General features: G+C 40.8%; 1 protein-coding gene across 4 annotated transcripts in view; it reads right to left on the reverse strand.

Moving 5' to 3' along the window:
* MAGI2 (membrane associated guanylate kinase, WW and PDZ domain containing 2) overlaps positions 1 to 19,119 on the reverse strand; it is a 2,816,921-nt gene that overhangs the window by 350,099 nt on the left and 2,447,703 nt on the right. For all 4 annotated transcript variants that reach the window (XM_086967329.1, XM_086967327.1, XM_086967326.1 and 1 more), the window contains one exon: positions 17,856 to 17,887. In XM_086967329.1, the coding sequence (XP_086823455.1) occupies positions 17,856 to 17,887 (32 nt within the window). The remainder of the gene's footprint in view (positions 1 to 17,855; positions 17,888 to 19,119) is intronic.

Consider the following 19,119-nt stretch of genomic DNA (forward strand, 5'->3'; position numbering starts at 1 on the left):
TTTCCCCATACCAGGGGCGTAAGACAGACCCCTGTATTCCCTGCAGTGCAGGGGGGGCTGAGCTGTAGGGGGTACATTGCAGGGGGCCCCTTAAACTTTCATTACGCTACTGCCCCACACCAAGCTGGGTTTCACACTGTTGACCAGGTGTTTACTCTGAACTTAATATGTTGGAAGTATATGGCCCTATCAAAAGACCACCTATATACCTTCTCTGTCAATAGGGTCACATTCAACCTGGTTCCAAGATGGCAACTCTGACTTGCATTGTCTAGAATGGGTGTTGATTCACACATACTGAACATCTTGAGCAGATTGTATGATAAGACCATTGTAAAATTAAGGTGACAAACAGGGGAGAAATAACAGATCGCATACCCATTTGGGGTGGTTTGTGAAAGGTATGTGTTCTTTCCCTCACCCTCTTCTCCCTCTATACTGACTTGGTGGTTCATTTATTAAAAAGTATACACAATAGCTGCCGGCCACTTACCAGCGCTACTAATCATGGATGATACTGTGTTAATATCCCGTCTCCCCAGGGGTTTGCAGAACCTACTGGATAGCTTCATTGAATACTGTGCCATCAGAGGGCTGTAGGTTAATACCTCCAAAGCCAAGATTATGACACAAAATCCCCACTAACCCTTTAATAGGGAGTTTTATAAGTGTGGGTGTTAGACCTGGCATCTTTTGGCGAGTTTCCTCTGTCTTTTTGCTTTCTGACCTCCCAGTTTTGACTGTTTTTTTGGTTTAGTGTCTCTGCACACTTTCTCACTGCTGTTCAGTGTTAAAGTGCAAGTGCGCTTATTGTAAATTAGATTATGGATTGGTGTTTTCATGATTGGCATATTTGATTTACTGGTAAGTCCCTACTAAAGTACACTGAGAGTGCCAGGGCCTGTAAATCAAATGCTGCTAGTTGGTTTGAAGCACTGATTATGCCACCCACACGAGCAGCCTTTCAAAGGGTTCTCAGACCTGCCACTGCAGTGTCTGTGCACTATTTTACTGCCATGTCGACTTGGCAAGTGCACCCACTTGCCAAGCCCTAACCTTCCCTTGTTGTATATGTGAGTCACCCTTAAGGTAGACCCAAGGTACCCCTATGGCCAGGGTGCAGTGTATGTGAAAGGTAGGACATGTCCTGGTGTGTGCGTGATGTCCTGGTAGTGAACTACAGTGTATTTCGTTTTCACTATTGAAAGGCCCACTGGATAGAATGGGAAATACTCAAACATTTTACGAGTATATCTTCCCATTGTGACAAGATGGAGAAATAGAGTTTGATATGCCTGAACTCGAAATGTAGAAATGAATCTTTTAGTAAAGATGATTTTCATGTTCTATGTTTGAAATTACCACTTTCAGAAAGTAGGTATTTTCTTGCTTAACCATCCTGTGTGCCTCTGATGGGTTTTGGTTTGTTTGTATGGCTTTTGAGTGACAGGGACTGAGTTTGTGCATTCTCCTCAGACAGCCACTTGGGGGATTGAGATGTGTCCTGCCTTTCCTGGATGAGTCAGGGCTGGGCTGAATAGACTTGGGCTGCATTTAGAGTAAAGGGAGGAGATTTCCTTGCACTTAAATTGGCCTGGTCTGCCTTGGACAATGCTGTCGCAACCTCCTGCTGAAAAGCTGGGTCTGAGAGGACCAAACTTGTTAGGACTAAGCACAGACACTCTCTGCCCAAGAGAACTAAGAGGAATGCACTATAAATATTGGGACCCAGTCCCCAGTACTTTAGAACCGGCTTGGATCAAGGAACCTTCCAAGCAGAAGAGCTGAAAGAGCTGCCAGGAGGAGTACTGCCCCTTTGCTGTGCTGTTGCTTTGTTGGGTTGGCCTGCAGTTCCTGCTTCTGCCTTGGCCAGTGAAAGACTGGACGGAACTTTCTTCTACTTGTTTCTGAGTATCTCCTAGGGCTTCAGATAGAGCTTGCCTTATGTTACCGAAGTCTCAGAATTAGGAAAGACTTCACCTACTTCTGGGTACCGCCTCTAGAACCACAGTTTCAGTTGCCACAGAGGGGGAATTCAGCCAACACAGTGACCGACACTGCTGCAGACTCAGGCACCGCAGAGAGCACTGCCGCACCACAACCCTGGTCTACCCAAGGACGCCGACCGCCGCCGCCACTGAGACGCTGCTTGTACCGCACCCTGGAGGCACCTCACTATGCACTGCCTCGCTTCACTCTGCCGCCCTGGGATCAATGATACGTCGCTGCCTGCTTACCGTGATACCCATGACCAGTGGTTTGGGGCACTGCTCGTAAGTTACACGACGCACTGCCCCGTCCCACACCGCAGTCTGGGCAGACCAATACCAGCTCCTATCAACCAGCACTGTTGGTTGCAACGTGACCTGTCAGCATTGCAACAAGCACTGCCTCACTCCACACCATAGCCCTGGTCTCACCAACACGGCTGGACAACCGTTTCCGAGCCACTGCCTGCACTGTGATTTGAAGGCACCGCACACCACACAGCTGCGCTTCACATCCCAACTGAGTTGGTTGGCATGAGCGGCCCGCACTGATGCTGTCAGCTGGAACCATATGTACTGTTTATGATTCTGCTGACAGTGAACCCAGTCCGCACTGACAAGGTCGGCCGGAGCTGTTAGAGTCTTTGTTTTCAGCACTGCTGTAACACCGGACGAACCTACAGACTTCAACGAACTGAATTTTTAAAGTCATACTTGCAAAGTGCCTATTTTTGATTACTTTATGTTGGTCTTTTGTTGTTTTGCTCGTTTGTACATATACATATTGGTTATTTTTCAAAAATTGGTGTGGTGTCCTTTTGTACAGTTTTCACTGTATTACTGTTGGTTTTGTGCAACTGCTTTACACACTGCCTCTGCGATAAGCCTGACTGCTCATGCCAAGCTACCAAGTGGGTGAGCAGGGGTTATTTTAGGAGTGTATCCCTCTTATTCTGATTAGAAGGAATGGCCCCTATTTGGACACAGGTGCAGACCATTACCAACTCGAGACCCCCATTTCTAACAGTGGGGCACAGGTCCAATAGGAAGACCAATTAGATTACCTGGGGGTAAAGTTTGATAAAAACAGCTAAATAGAAAGGTCAAATTTTAAAATCATAATTTACTATGCTCCAAGGTGCAACTTCAGGTACCAAAAAACTCAAAGCTACCACTCCAAGATCAGTGTTCCCTGTCATATAGTTTTATAGAGCCAAGGTGCTGTCAGCAGCCTTATATGATGCAAAGGTATTGTGAATAGAGAATCCTAATAGATGTATTGTTAAAGAGAACAGTTTTATTAAATCCCTATTTAGCCTTCTCAGAAGTACCCTGTTAGGCCCCTTGTTATTTGACACTAGCCTGAAAAGAATAGGTGAGTCTGCAACAGTGAGACTGTTACTTTTTTGGATTAGATTACGGTCTACCCCGGAGATGGCCATTTACAGGTCTGCTCTTGAGGAAGTTTTAGGTATGGCGATCAGCATTTCTATCCCATGGGTTAGTTTTAGAAAAATCCATCTGGACCTCCTAGGCCTGGGCATGTACTGGTCCTCTCCTTCACAAATCAACTCTAATTCGAAGGCATTTGTTAAAAGTAAATACTAGATGCACACAATTGAGTCATACCACCAGAATGCAAAATTAGGTGGATTGACAGATGATTTTCTGTCCTTCAAATTCAACCCTGCACCGGAACCATACATGGATGCCTTTATGTTTCCACCTGCTCGTACCTTATTAGTTAAATTATAACTTGGTACACTGTTAGTAAGTACATTTAAGCACAAATGGAATTCTGTTGGCATGAAACCATAGAATTGCCTGTTTTGCCCTAACAGTATTGAGGACAGATAACATCTTCTTTTCTTTTGCCCATCTTAAGCCCCCCTCCCCAAGCAGAGCTTGGCTATAACCACTTTGTATCTCACTAAGAATGCGGAAATATGTAGAGGCTTTTAGAATATTACGATCGGACTGTGGTATCTCGATGGCATTAAGTCTTGTAAACTATTTCTAAGCAGTGAGGTGGATAAGAAAATCCCCAGAGCTCTAAATTTAACACGTTTGCGGCGACCGCGATTCCGCTGCAGTGCGGCACTTCCGCAAAATGGGCAGGGCTGCGTCGGCCGTTGGACGTGCGCAGCACTACGAAGGTAGTGCTCGCAACGTCCAACGGCCGACAGCAGCACTTAAGGGGTTAATAGTTGTTGATGTCAATCCAGTAGCCTGTCTTTATAAAAAAAATATTAGCATCCCAGGATGACCTGCTATCTTATCAACCAAAAAATCTGGTAATGAATTTCTGATGATCCTTCCTGGCTGATATTGTTTAATAAGAATCTACTCCATTTAACTATTGGATGTTTAACATTTTCTTTTATATCTGATTTGGTGCTTTGTTTACTATAGTCTTCCAAGATAATCACTAGGGAACCACTTTTTGTTATTTAGGCTCCACAAGGTAACAGTGTTAAATAACTTGTAATGTATATTTACTCAGTACATAGCAATTTCTGTTTTAAAAATATGTATTTGTTTTCAATATATGCTTTTAATATCTAATGTTTTATGGGTTTCTGCCCAAAATAAACTATTTTGCCTGGCTGACTTTGGATTTGAACTTTGGGATCCCTTGCGACCAAGGTAGTGCTCTTTGCCAAGCAAGGGGGCTTTGAAGGCCATTGACACTTTGACAGGGGGAAAAAGAAAGTTACTTATGCAAACAAATCTGCTGACCCTTATAGTAGTATGCTAGACACTTTTTTTCATGCATGCATCAGGTATAATTACTAAAAAGATTGATTTAGTCATGTTAGAAATGAGGTTTCTAGTTGACAGAGGTATGCACCCTGTCTAACCCACAATCCTAGTCAAGGCAAGAGTATTACACACTATGTTTACCTGTGCTCACCCTCGGGTAGCTTGACTCAGAGCAGTCTGGTTAAACTAAAGAGGCAATGTGTAAAGTATTTGTGCTCACAAACACCCTGTAACACAGTGAAAACACCACAAAGTACTCCATACCAGTTTAGAAAAATAGCCAATATTTATCTGTGGAAAACAAGACCAAACTGACAAAGATCCAAAATACACAAGTTAAGTTATGAATTTTCAAATATTAAATGCAGTTATCAAACTTAGAAACACAATATCTCCGGCTGGGGCTATATTGACGTGCTTGCTGAAATCGAATCTCAAAGTTTGGGCTGACCGCAATTGAGCACAAGTCAGCTATGGACATTTACAGTACCTATGAAAGAATGACAGAACAAAGACATTGCACAATGCTGGGGAGTTGAGACATTGCTTGGGGTTGGTGCAGCGTCGGTTCCTTACTGTTGGTGCAGGTCATTGCCACGTCGGTGTTCGGGACGGTGCATTGCACAATGGAGGTTATGTGGCATTGGTAGCGAGGCGTCGGTACTGCTGGTGGTGCAGGGTCGATGAAGCATCAAGGATCAAGCCATTAGATGTCGACTTTGCGGTGTCACACCGAGGGGCCACAGGTTCTGCGGCAGAGTTGGATTCAGGCGTTATCGACTTGGGGCACGTGGTGCTCAAGACTCACACTGTGACAGATCCTCTAAGGTGCTGCGGCAGCGTAGGGGTCTGCATTGTAAGTTGGGGTCTTTGCATTGAGTGGGGACCATGGCTCCGGTGTAGGCAGCGGCGCACTGGCTCCGAAGTCACACTTGAAGTCGATGTTCGCGTTTCTTCTTGTTTAGCACAGCAAACTCACTTCCAAGGGCCCAGGAACTGGATTTGGCACCACTTAGCAGAGTAGGGTTCTCAGCAGAAAAGCCCAGATGCTGGAGGTGAAGTTTTTGATGTCCCTGAGACTTCCAACAGGCGGCAAGCTCAACTCAAGCCCTTTGAGAACCTTAGAAAGCAGGATGCAAAGAGCAAAGTCCAGTTCTCTTACTCCCAAGACAAAAGCAGCAGGGAGCAGGCAAATGCAGCAAAGCTAGCAGAAAAGTAGCAGTCCCTCCTGGCAGCACAAGAGCTCTTCGTCTTGGCAGCATGTCCTCAGTTCAGAAGTGCTCTGAGTATAGGGTGTCAGAGCTCTAGGACTTATACCCGTTTTAGCCTTTGAAGTAAGGAGACTTGGAAGAAAGGTCTTTGTAGTGCAGAAGACTCTGCTGTACCTGGCCCTGGCTCCAGACACACTGCAGGGTGGTATGCAGCTCTTTGTTTGGGACAGGCACAAGCCTATTCAGGTGCAAGTATCAGCTCCTCTCAGAAGTCTAGCTCTGGAAGACTCAACAGCCTGTTGAAAGGCCATCAGGACATGCAGGGCATACCTCAGCTCCCTGTGTGAGTGACTATCTAGATGGAATTCGCAAAGCCCAACTGTCATCCAACCCAGATGTGTTTTCACAGGATAGCCAGAGGCACAGTATGGTTAAGTGAGAGAATGCTAACTTTCTAAAAGTGGCATTTTCAGACCTGCAATTTAAAAAAAAAAAACTTCACTAAAATATGTGCAATTTTCTATCTGTTCCCAATTTGAGGATACACTTGTAAAGTGTTACAAGACAGATCCAATGCTAACCTATGGGAGAGATTGGCCTTGCTCTAGTGAAAAACATCTTTAGCAGTTTTTCACTACAAGGACTTGTAAAACTTTCAATCACATGTCCCACCTTTTAAATGCACCACGCCCTGCCCATGGGCCTACATAGGGCCATATAGGGTCTTCCTTAGGGATGTCTTGCATGTAGTAAAAGGGTATGTGGGCCTGGCAAGTAAGAGTACTTGCCAGGTCGACATGGCAGCTAAAACTGCGCACACAGGCTCTGCAATGGCAGGCCTGAGACATGTTTAAAGAGCTACGTATGTGGGTGGGGCATTGAGTGCTGCAGGCCCACTAGTAGCATTCGATTTACAGGCCCTGGTCACACACAGTGCACTGTCATAGAGACCTTTTAGAAATTTGGCACAAAGTCAAAAACATGAGGTCAGAAGCAAAAAGACAGGGGAAACCACACCAAAGGATGCCAGGTCTAACAAGCCAAGACACGCTTGTCTCTAGATTTCGCAGATTCTCCTGTTATTTGTAGCACACTTCCAATCAGCTCGACCTTTCTGCAGTGCAATGTACCTCTGAAATTGTCCCTTTGTCAGCATGCAGTCTGAAAACTCAGGGAGATAGCATCCTGATTCCTGAAAATAGTTCAGATTGCAGGCCACTCGCTAAGAAAGAAAAAAAAGTGAGACATGAGGAACCTCAGCACTACTTGCTGCCTTCTTATATCCGGTCTCCGATTGTTAATCATCTAAACCAGTCAATGGCAAATTCTAATTCTTGTGCTAATGCTATATCTGTTGGGCTTGGACATAAATAAGCTATTTGATCATTTGAGATCAATGATTGGGGCTTGTATCACTCCCTTAACTGAAGGTATAGAAGGATTAGAAAAGAAGGTAGCTAAACTTACTTCCTTAGTAGAGGGACATGGGTATGTACAGAGTAGTTCCACCCATACTAGTCTGTTAGCACTCAAGTTCATAGGTTTATTGGAAGGGGAAGTGTTATTGATTTTATTTTAATCTCCTCTACCTTGATACCACGATATTGGGAGGGGGTATGGTGGAGAATTGTGCAACTGATCACAACCTTAATACCATATCCTATAAGGTACCCAGTTATACCCCTAACTCTATAGGCCCACAAACATTAGGCCTTTGGACAAGGGGAGTGGCCTTATATGGCATGCTGTTGACTTTGCCTGCCTATTTGCGAGTTTGATTAGTAAAAGTTTAAGCCTGTTCATGAACAAATTGTTGGTTGAGCCTGTGGTTTATGAGGAACCTGTTGACATATATGTTTGTTAGGGGAAAGTTGTTAAAATGTTTTTTTTTTTTTTAATTCACCGGTTTAATGTCAACTCATACTACAAGTTGTAGCTTTACAAAGGAATTTTAACTCACTATTGTATTTTTTACAAAAAAATAGCTTTTAGACAAGACTACTGGGCAAGCTTTCATATCTGTATCTTTAGAAGCACAAATGGCAATTTGAATGGAAAAGTGACCAGGATAAAACAGACCCGGGTAAATACGATATTACATACATTTAGTCAGAACTACACTTTGAGTGAAGACAAAGAGAAAGTTAGACAACTTGCGCAGCTCCATAAAAATGTGAAAAGACAAATTATACCTAAAAATTAGGAGTAGAAACCGCTTGGGTGGTCTGAACTGAAATCAATAAAGTCCCCACCCCCACAGTGCCAGGGAATATACTATCTCATGCAAAAGAACAAAAACATGTGTACTTTTATTAGATTTCAATTCATACACAAACAGGTAGGTGACAAGTTAAATGGTTACAGAATTGCTTGAAATGGGTAGAATTGCGCCTGCTATATGATATTCCTGGACTGAGGAGTGCCCTTTAATGCTGAAGATATTTACAGTGGACAAAAACACTTCACCACTCAAAAGTATCACGGGTTTAAGACTTGTTTTAAAATGTATTACTGACACCTTCTGGTACCAGCTCCAAATCTGAGCCTAGTCAGTTTAACTATGTCTGCAGAGCCACTAATAAATGCGTAAGGGCCGCCCTTAATAAAAAAAAATTCTGGGACAGGATGGCCATCTCCCTGAATATAAATCAGTACTGAAAGATAGAATGCAGGAAATTAGGGAGATACTTGAGATATATTTGTGATTGCTTCTTCCACTCAGACATTGGGGGATTTTGGAAGACTGTTAAATCCACAAGCCCCTCATCAGATGGATTAGGCACAACCATCCCTGCCGATAGGTGGGAATCGCATTTCAAAAGCATGTATGGGCTCTCGTCTATGGAACACTCACTTAGTGAGGTATGTTCCTACAACAACCTATTAACCATCTTGTTTTCTTTAGAAGAAGTCCATTTAGCTATCATGTCAAGCCTTGGAAATAAGGCCCGGGCCCAGATGGAGTCCTGATTGATCTCCTTAGGGCAAGACAGGAATTTTGGGCCCTTATTATCGCCAATGTCCTTAATTGTGCCTTTAGCTCTAAACTTGGTTTCTGCTTTGTTTGTACCGGTAGTTAGGAAGGGCAGTAGACAAAACTAGCATGCTATTGACCCATCTCGTTATTGGATTCTACTGTTAAAATAGTGGACCGTATAGTCTTGAAGCATATCTTGAGCTGGGCTAAGAACAATGGCATTATTACACCCGTCCTGTATATGTTGAGACAAGGCTTAGCAGAATTGAGAAAAGCTTGAATTTTACATTACTAATCCAGAACTATACTGTGGTCAAGGATGGGGCTCTATATTTGGACCATTAGCACAGCTCACATTGGGTTACTCGGTCATTGTTATGGGCTCTTCTTAGGGATGTAGGTCTGGAACTTGAATGAATTCCTTTCCTTAGAGCCCTTCATCAAGAGCTTACGTCGTCTGTTTGTTATGGTCCTTGAGGAGAGCGTTCATCCTCTTTCTGTTTGGAAAGAAGTGTGAGGCAGGGCTGTGTGCTTGCACCAAATTTTATTTTTATTATATATTAACAACTTGCACAAGTATGTTATACTGAATGGCTATGCATTGTCTAAAATTAAAAATTACCCTCTGGCGGCTCTTTTATATGTTGATGATGTCATATGAATCAGTCAGACACCTTCTGGTCTTAAAAAACAAATGGATAATTTTGTGTCCTTTATGGATAGCATGGAGCTAGAAACTAGTTTTTGCAAGACACATTAAATGGCAGTGGGACCAATGATAATGTCCATCTTAGTAAGGATATTATTGAGGACTGTTTGAACTGTACCATATACTATGATAGGATTGTGTCAAAAAGTTGACCCAAGATTTATGTAGACTGGATTTCTACCTTAAAACAGAGGGAAAAATTGGGTGAGGGAAAATTATTGGGAAAGAAGGAAGAGTGATAGAGAATATGCAAAATTATTGAAACCTTCAGTTCGGGAATTTGTTACTATTCACTGTGCTCTTTCAAATGGGTTGTACCTTCATTGTGTTAAGTAAGGTTTGGGAGAGAATTTCATTGATTAGCCGTCTAAATTAGGTCCCTTTGATCCCTCCGTTTGGCCCAATATGACACTTCATCTATTTTAGGTGGTTCATGTGCTGAGTATTTCATTCAGTCCTTGATGCACTTTGTTTTTTTGTAAAGTATGTATACAATGGTCCTTAAACATGTGATCAAAACTTTACAATAAATACAGATTAGAATCAACACTATATTTTGGATGTCCAGCCGGACAAACAATTTAATAATGAAATCAGATCAATGGCCTGAATAAAATGCAACATTTACGCGGGACACAGTTCTGCATCCTACAGGGAACAAACATTACCAATTATATACAACACACAAGGACATTTCAGGCAAGACAAGTTTTTAGCTTGTGAGATTTAGATCAGGTCAAGCTTAAATTAAACAGACAATGCACTTGTAAACACAATGGATTAAGGAGCAAGCTGTTACATGGGGGTCGACGACGTTTCGATCCTATTGAACAATATTAGGATCATCATTAGGACAATGAATAGTGCATGCCTGATATTGGAAATTGCCTGTGTAAATGGAGGAAAAGAGAAATAGGGGAAAAAATTGGGGTTTGGGGAAAGGGAAGGGTAAAGAAAGACAGCATTAGATTGGCTTTGTGGCGACGATAACGTCCATTCCATGCCACGCTTAGTGTCATGCGTGAGGACTCAACATTGTCTAGGGGTGAGTATAAGACTGAGTGCTTCAGTTAGGCAAGTCTGTGATATGCGGATTGCAAGGCCAGTAGTTCGCCAGCCGGTACGAAGGTGGAGAGATGGTGTTGGTTAAAAATTGATTGCAACTGCATAATGCGGAGTGAAGGTGACGACGCTGTGAGTGGTGAAGGGATCTAATATATGTTCAACAACGCCCGGATATGGTTGAAACTGTGCAAGAGTTGGGGTGGTGCCAAGGTGGACAATCATGCGAAAGGGATACTGGTAGGGGCACAAACCTAGAGCGGTAGGCTGTCCAGACAAAAGATGCTGAATTGTAATGCAATGAAAAACCGGAGACGTGAAGGTCGGTTCGTGATTAGTTGGAGGTTCATGATTACTTGGAGGTATCAGACGAGAGTGGTGGGAAATTCCAAACAACACTCGTCACTAAGTGCTGTACCACATTCAATTTAAAGACACGTGCAAGCACTAAGGAGGGGGTAAAAATTCTATGTTAGGCATAATTCATGTGGAAGTAAAGTGAATAATTAACTGCGGAAGAGATGCGTGTGGACGCTCACCGGAAATCAATTTGTCGCTTCAAATTACAGAGTTATTGTTCTCAATGGAGCGGTGCAACAATGCCATTCCGAATTGAATGCATCTTGCTGTTAGACGGTACAAGGGTCACATGCGGTGTGCTGATACACTGCAAAAACAATTGAGGCATATGAGGAAGGGCCAATTACTGGTAAAGACCTCACAGAATTCTCGGGAGCCAACACACACAGGAACGCTTACCGGATAAGCCGTAGTATGCCTCAAGCAATCAGCCCGACTGATGGGGTGTGTGCGTGGCGTGTCTATAAACGGTTGTGATTGTGCGCTACACCCCGTACTGCGAATCAAGGGGCCCCATCTTGGGTGGGAAAAAGTGAGATAGAGAAAAGACTAAGAATAAAAGCAGCAATAGTGACTAGGAATTCCTTAAAGTAATTCAGGGTATAAAATTGGTGTCAGTCCTGAGCATTTATGAAATCATTACATTTTGTCAATGATTATGTACAGTAAGATAAATGGTATATTACAACTGATAACGGTATCAAAATAACAGTAATGTGGAGTGGTTTTGCCTATGAACAACATAGAGGGAATGGCAAGGGAGAACACTGATAGGGCACACATAAAGGATTATGAACATTATGCGATAAGTCTGAAGCCCCGTGTGAGTTATATGAAACATTAGAGAAAGTTAATAATGCATCCTATGAATGAAATGTCTAATCTAATCAAGTTAGTCCAGTTTTCATTCCTGTTTAATCCATTTGTAATGCTGTTAGTCAGGATTATCATTCTGAGTTCCTCTTTGTTCAGAATTTTCGAGATGTCGCCTCCCATGGATGGTTGTCTGATGACTTTTATCACTGTCCATTTGATGTCATCCTCATTATGTGCCATCTCAGTGAAGTGTTCGACAAGTGGTGCTTTTGGGGTTCTACAATGCACTCTGCTCCTGTGTTGTCCAATCCTTAGTTTCACTTTCTGTGTGGTCAGACCAATGAAGATTTTTTGGCAAGGGCATACAATTAAGTAAATTACATTACAGGTGTTACAGTTAGAAAAGGAATTCAATTTAAAGGAGACATTGTTGAATGAAAAATCTTTGCCCTCCATGGTTGTACTACACACATTACAATTCCCACATTTGGCGTGCCCTGTTATTGGTTCTAAGCCCCAATGGGCATCAAGGGTAATGGCAGGTTTAGCTGTTGGTAATGCTGCCCATGCCAGATGGTCTTTTAGGTTTCTGTTTTTTCAGAATGCGAAAAGTGGTTGCTCTATGAAGAGATTACCAGCATTCACTGTGGGCCAGTGCTTCAGCATAGACTTACGAATGGCATTGGAAACCGGGGAAAAAGTGGTGACATCGACTATGTGGTTTGTGTTGGATTTCTGTTTGGGGGATAGTAACACTTCCCTTGGGCAGTACCAGGCATGTTTTTAGCATTGCTTACTAGCCTTTTCAGATATCCGCATGCTCTGAGTTTGCTAGACAAAGTGGTTGCTTCAGAGAAGTAATCTTCCTTAGAAAAGCAATTACGCCTTTTGTGTAAAAATTGTGAGTAAGGTAGTGAGTGCCTCAGTGCACAGAGATGATTACTCTCATACCTGAGTAGGGTGTTCCTTTCTGTTGTTTTTCTGTTCAGTTTTGTGGGAAGCTCTGTCTGTCATGTGTGCTGGTCAACTTGAGAACTGAACAATTATTATTAAGCCAGTGTGAAAATTGTCCTAGGGTTTCCTCATTGTGATGCCAAATTAGAAAAATTTCATCTATATAGCGACGCCACATATTGACGCAGCTGAAGAATGGATTGGAAGGTGAGAGGATGTTGCTCATCTCTAGGTGATCCATAAATAGAATGGCTAGATTGGGGGCAAAAACAGCACCCATTGAGGTACCCTTGAGCTGCTGATAGTAGTAATTATTGAAATAGAAATAGTTTCTGGTAAGACAAAGCTCTAGTAGCTGAATAATGAATTGAGTGGGTACCGGGTGGAGACGTGGTCTCGAGTTCAAGATGCGGTGGATCACGGTGAGTGCCTTGATTTGTGGAATACTGGTGTACCGGCAGGCTAACTACTGGCCTTGCAATCCGCATGTCACAGACTTGCCTTACTGAAGCTCTCAGTCTTATACTCACCCCTAGACAATGTTGAGTCCTCATGCATGACACTAAGCGTGGCATGGCATGGATGTTATCGTTGCCACAATGCCAATCTAATGCTGTCTTCCTTAACCCTTCCCTTTCCCCAGGCCCCAATTCTTTCCCCTATATCTTTTTTCCTCCTTTTCCACAGGCAATTTCAATATCAGGCATGCACTATTCATTTTCCTGATAATGATCCTAATATTGTTCAATAGGATCGAAACGTCGTCGACCCCCATGTAACAGCTTGCACGTTAATCTAGTGTATATACAAGTGCATTGTCTGTTTACTTTGAGCTTGACCTGATCTACATCTCACAAGCTAAAAATGTCTTGCCTGAAATGTCCTTGTGGGTTGTATATAATTGTTAATGTTTGTTCCCTGTAGGATGCAGGACTATGTCCCACGTAAATGTTGAGTTTTATTCAAGCCATTGATCTGATTTCATTATTAAATTATTTGTCTGGCTGGACATCCAAAACATAGTATTGCTTCTAATCTATATTTATTGTGAAGTTTTGATCACATGTTTAAGGATCACTGTATACATACTTAACTGTTACCCAAGGTCCTTAACTACCTCAAGGTTTCCCTTGTGTTTTTGTAACACACCTTCGGTTTTTTGTAGGCACGATAAGCACTTTGCTAAGCATTATCTAAGGCCCATTCAGAAGCAGCAAGGTTGTATTCAATGAAGAGCACCACTTTATTATCTACAGTCCCTCCAGAGCGCAGAAGTTTGCTGCACTGTATGTCGTTTTTTTAAAACAGCAGTTTACTACTGCAAATGTATGATGTTCTAATATTTTATCAACTGTTTGGTATCTCCTTTGTTTCTCTCTTTATATTATAATGTATTTTTAATTTTATGGATTGATGTGTTTTTTTTTAAAAAAAAGCTTGCTCTATCTATTGTGCTTTCATAGCAATTCTTTTATGCCTGAATAAAGTTTGATCGATTGATATGTTTGATATGTTTGACCTGCCAGAATTTATCAGGGGAACACTGCAAGTGTTAGATAATTATCACACAACCCCTCATTCAGATTTACAGGCAAACTCCTGTTTCGACAGAGATTGAAATCTAGCACAGAACTTGTAATCAGTGCTGGACTTTTGGTGCCATATTATTCAGTGAAATGTAATGCTGTTTATGGCTGTATTATATTGGCCAGAAAATTCATAATAGACTGATGTTTTGTTCAGAACTGATGTCTTACGGTAACTGGCTAGATCCTGTAATTATGCTGCAATGAACATTTGATATTATGGATGTGACTTTTTTGTGGACTAAGGGTTTGAGAATCTGTTTGCAATGGAAGGATTTTGAAAACCTCGCCATCTTAAGTTAGTACTTGCTCCTCTACAGAGTGTAAATAATTTAGGTCAAGGGAGGACTGCTGTTGGTCTAAAAGTAAATAGTTGATCGTGAAATCTGAATGGCAGCAATTAGTTGAGGGTATTTTGAACCTGTATCAGATTAACATTTTTAGGCCACATTTATCATTGAATAATTCAAAAGGAATGTACATAACATCCACCCTTTTAAAAATAACAATAAAACTATTTAAAAATCACAATAAAACTAGGACATCAAATTTTAAAACTGTTGTCAATGTTTTCAATGATCTCCAAGTATTGCCACTGACATTCCAGCATCTCACAACAGGTTGCATTTATACTACTTCACCAGAATCAAGCTAAGACCCTACAGTACTTGTCAGTGACATTGATAAAGAACTCTCTAGAAAAGCAGTTCTGTTCTAAAGAAATAGAAGTAGTACCATTCAAATATTTCTTTATTCTTATTGACATTTTTCAATTTTTGAGTTGCAGTATTTCAATGTTATCAAAATACTTTATGATGTTTTTCCTTTTAAAAACTGGATCCAGGGTGCAATGACCTAGTAGAACGGTTATAACCCTGCTACTTTGCCTTTTTCTTAGCAATCATATTCAGTCTCTAAAACAATGTATCCTCTTGACAGAGGATAGACACAAAACCTATTCCCCTTCTGTTGTTTGCCAATGACTTGATGATCATGAATTTGCTTGCTCTCCAGTTGAGTTTTAACACCACATTCATTGACTGCTTGTACAGTAAGACTGAGGCTTTGGTGTTCGGCAGAAGGGTATAGAAGCAAACGTGGTTTCTGAATCTGGAAGCTCCTGAGGTGGTGTATCATTATAGGTACTAAGGCACTGAATTTTCGCTGTCAGTGATATGAGAGACACAGATCTATCTAATGCAAACTTTGGAGGGATTTCATTGATACTTTGAGTAAAAGCTTATCTTAAAAATATTAAGCCTATTGCACTACATCCATGTCTATACCTCTGCTTGGCAAATAATGCCAACTAAAACTTTGACAAACTGAAAAGGCATTCCTGCCTTGCCTTCTTCAAAGCAATTTGTTCAGAACTTGGGGCTTTATTCAGTTTGGCAGAGGGATACTCAGTGGCAAACTTGGCAGGTGTCTTTTCCGTTGTATTACAAGTGCATTACAGCCTATGGCAACTTATAGTAAGGCTGGCAGGATTTCTATCATGTGATAACATAGTATCCCATCCTCCAAACTATAAATATGGCCTTGTTCGGTCTGTTTCAAAAATGGGTATTAGCAGTGAAATATTTAGCAAAACGGTTCGATTAGCCCAAAGGATCAATCGCTGGTACATGTTTGAGAGAACTAATTAACTCTTCTTCTGTTTGTACGTGCTCCGTTTGTGCACAAATCAATAGCCTATTTGAAAAGTATGACTTTTCTATAAAATGTTTGACAGCAATAGTCAAGCGATGATAAATAGACCGGTAATACAAATGAGATTTAATTAGGACTATGATTCGGTGACCAGAATTAAATTACATTTTATATTAAATGTGGTCAAAAATCAGTTTGGCAACATCAGGCGATTTGAGTATTATCCGTGAATAATAATTTTTATTAACATGCCCATTTCATGAAAAACAAAGACAATTACATTTCTGACCATAGTTATTTTAGAAGGTGGTCGAGTCAGGTGCCTATTTGTTTTAATTAGAAAGTTTTAAAACGGATTCCTGATAAGTTGTGTTTCTGTGGTTTCATATTATTCCTTTTAAATTATAATTGAGGAATCACAAATGACAACCAGCAGGGTCGGGCACTATATAGTTACAAAACCCTTCCCAGTCTGGTACTTAGTACCATGACATCTACTACTATTACACCTCTTCACAGAATTACATGCCATTTGTAGTAAAGAAATGTACACAGTAAAAATGTAAACTGTAAAAATTTACTTTGAACATGCTATATATGCCGTAATAATTGTAACAAGATATCATGGGAAATCACAGTAGCCTGGTGTTCCCAAGATTTCTGGACAGTTATTTTTTCACAAAATGCACCCTTGCATCAGAAATTGACATGAGGACACATGCACTAAACAATAGCACCACTTGATAGATTTGAATTTTGCATATTTACATTGAATTGTGATGAAAATTCACATAATTGCAAAAAAGCAAAATATGTGAATTTCACACCCCCCAGCTATCCTAATATGGGTTCGTTTTTTAACTCTCACAGATGTAGGCAATTAACTAATCGTGAGTCTAGGGCCATTTCAGATTCACAATAACTGGACCCCTCACGTCTAATCATCACCAGAACTGGCCAAATCACTTTGCCTATGTTGTGGACAGCAGTGAACCCAGGACCCAGAAGTTCAAGCTCAGGAAGCAAATGTTTTGACCTTGAAGGACATGGTCCAGTAAATTCTCATTAATTCAGATTGGTTAATTTATACACCTAGGTGATATATGCACCTGGAAGTAATCATGAAAATGAATAATCAATATGAATGGTAATGCAAGGATTGTTACATTTTATTGATTATCTAACAAAGCTAAAACCTCTTTTTCTTTTAAAAAGTTGTTGCTTGGATTTTAGGGAATTCTGTAGGGCAACAAACTTTGTTTTCCACCGCCAAGCCATGCTGACTTCTTGGTACCGCCTCCACTCTGCAGCTTTGTCCTTGCATGAACTGTAGCGTACACCCCACGGTAGGCTTGCTTTTTTTTCATAGTGCTTTGCAAACTGACCCGGGCTCCCTGTGATTAAGAGAGCCATCTTCTATTCAACAGTTTGCATGCTTTCAGTGGGTCCATTATGCACTCTTCCATTATGCACACTATGTATTCTGAACGTGCTACATCTACATAGAAAATAATATGCTAACAAGGTCTTTTGCATATGCATTAGACATTTCGCATTTACAAAATGTACATTCTACTGTGGTTCATTTGAGCATGCTTTACTTGTCAAATCATGGTTAGGGTAACTTCTAGTTTTCTTTGCATGTACTAGGTACTTGCAAATCAGTTTACTTTCGTGAATCAATTAAAAAACTCACAAGGTGCTTACAATAGGTTTGATCAATTTGTAATAATATCAATAATATGCTTCACTTTGTATAGTGAAAAGATTACTTACTTGTTTGGAACTTTTCCAAGGAGAAAAGAAACCTGCAAACAATGAGAAATAACAATATTAATGCAGAAGAATATATAATGATAATTAACTTCTTCATTAAAACTAAGAATCACACACACACCATGCACACACTCAAACACAAAGGCACCCACGCATATGGATGCACACACAGACAGTCACTATGTTTTCAGTATTTTTATTTGTCCATAATAGATTCATACAATGCATATCAGCAAGCTTAAAGCACCTCAAAACACAGTGCGTTTTCCACGCCCTTCTTCACTATAGTCACTTTATTAAACCCAATAAATTATATTTCAGTTTCATTTTTAACAATACCTTGAAGTAACCCGACAACCCTATGATCTTAACTCTGGAATGTGCTGGAGACAAGTGGGAATGTTGGGATGAAAGGAGGAAAAGTGTGTTTTCTTCTCCTCAACCAATGTTTTCAGAATATCGATTAACATTTTGGAAAAGGTAGGCCACTTGCAACCCCAATACAAAATCAATCTATAGTTGCTTGCCAAGCTTTTGTAACATATATAGATAGGAGCGATAATTCTCTCCATCAGGAGGCTGATGGAATATTTAGTACCAATAGCGGAGGAGCCTGACCAGTACACATGGACACCAAAGAAATAGACTCTTCATGCAGAGAGTAGACAGCACTTCATCCCCTAGACCATGTGCTGATCCACCAAATAAATTGTTGTGCTAAGAGCCATAAAAACCCAGTTATTCTGTTACAATATTGTGTTTTAAGTATGTCCTAAAAATGATTGAATCCAGATATCAACTACCACATATATGTACATATGTATAGGTAAGTACACATTCACAATTCATAACTCCACACCTATATACTTTGACAAATTATATAGCTTAAGTGAATGTGCATGTGTAATTAAGAATAGTAAATATATACCTCTGTTTATATATATATCGCTTCATGATATTGTGGTAATAGTATTCTGGTTACAATATTTTGTATATGATATTCTGACATACAAAGAAAATTGCAACAAGCAGCTAGACTCTATGATCTGATGTTGTACACTCATTTTTAATACAAAATGACAATGAGAATGCAATGTCATTCTAAATTGAAAGCCAGCCTGTCAAGTCTTGTTTTTGTAGCCACACTGGTGGCAACAAAATAATAACATTCCAAGCAGCTTAGTGCCTTAATCACTCTTTGCATTTTCCACAGGTTTTTAATAAGTGTGCCTCATTTCTTGAATTTAACAAACTATGTGAAAAC

Source organism: Lissotriton vulgaris, chromosome 1_1, assembly GCF_964263255.1.
Source record: "Lissotriton vulgaris chromosome 1_1, aLisVul1.2, whole genome shotgun sequence".
Taxonomy (NCBI): domain Eukaryota; kingdom Metazoa; phylum Chordata; class Amphibia; order Caudata; family Salamandridae; genus Lissotriton; species Lissotriton vulgaris.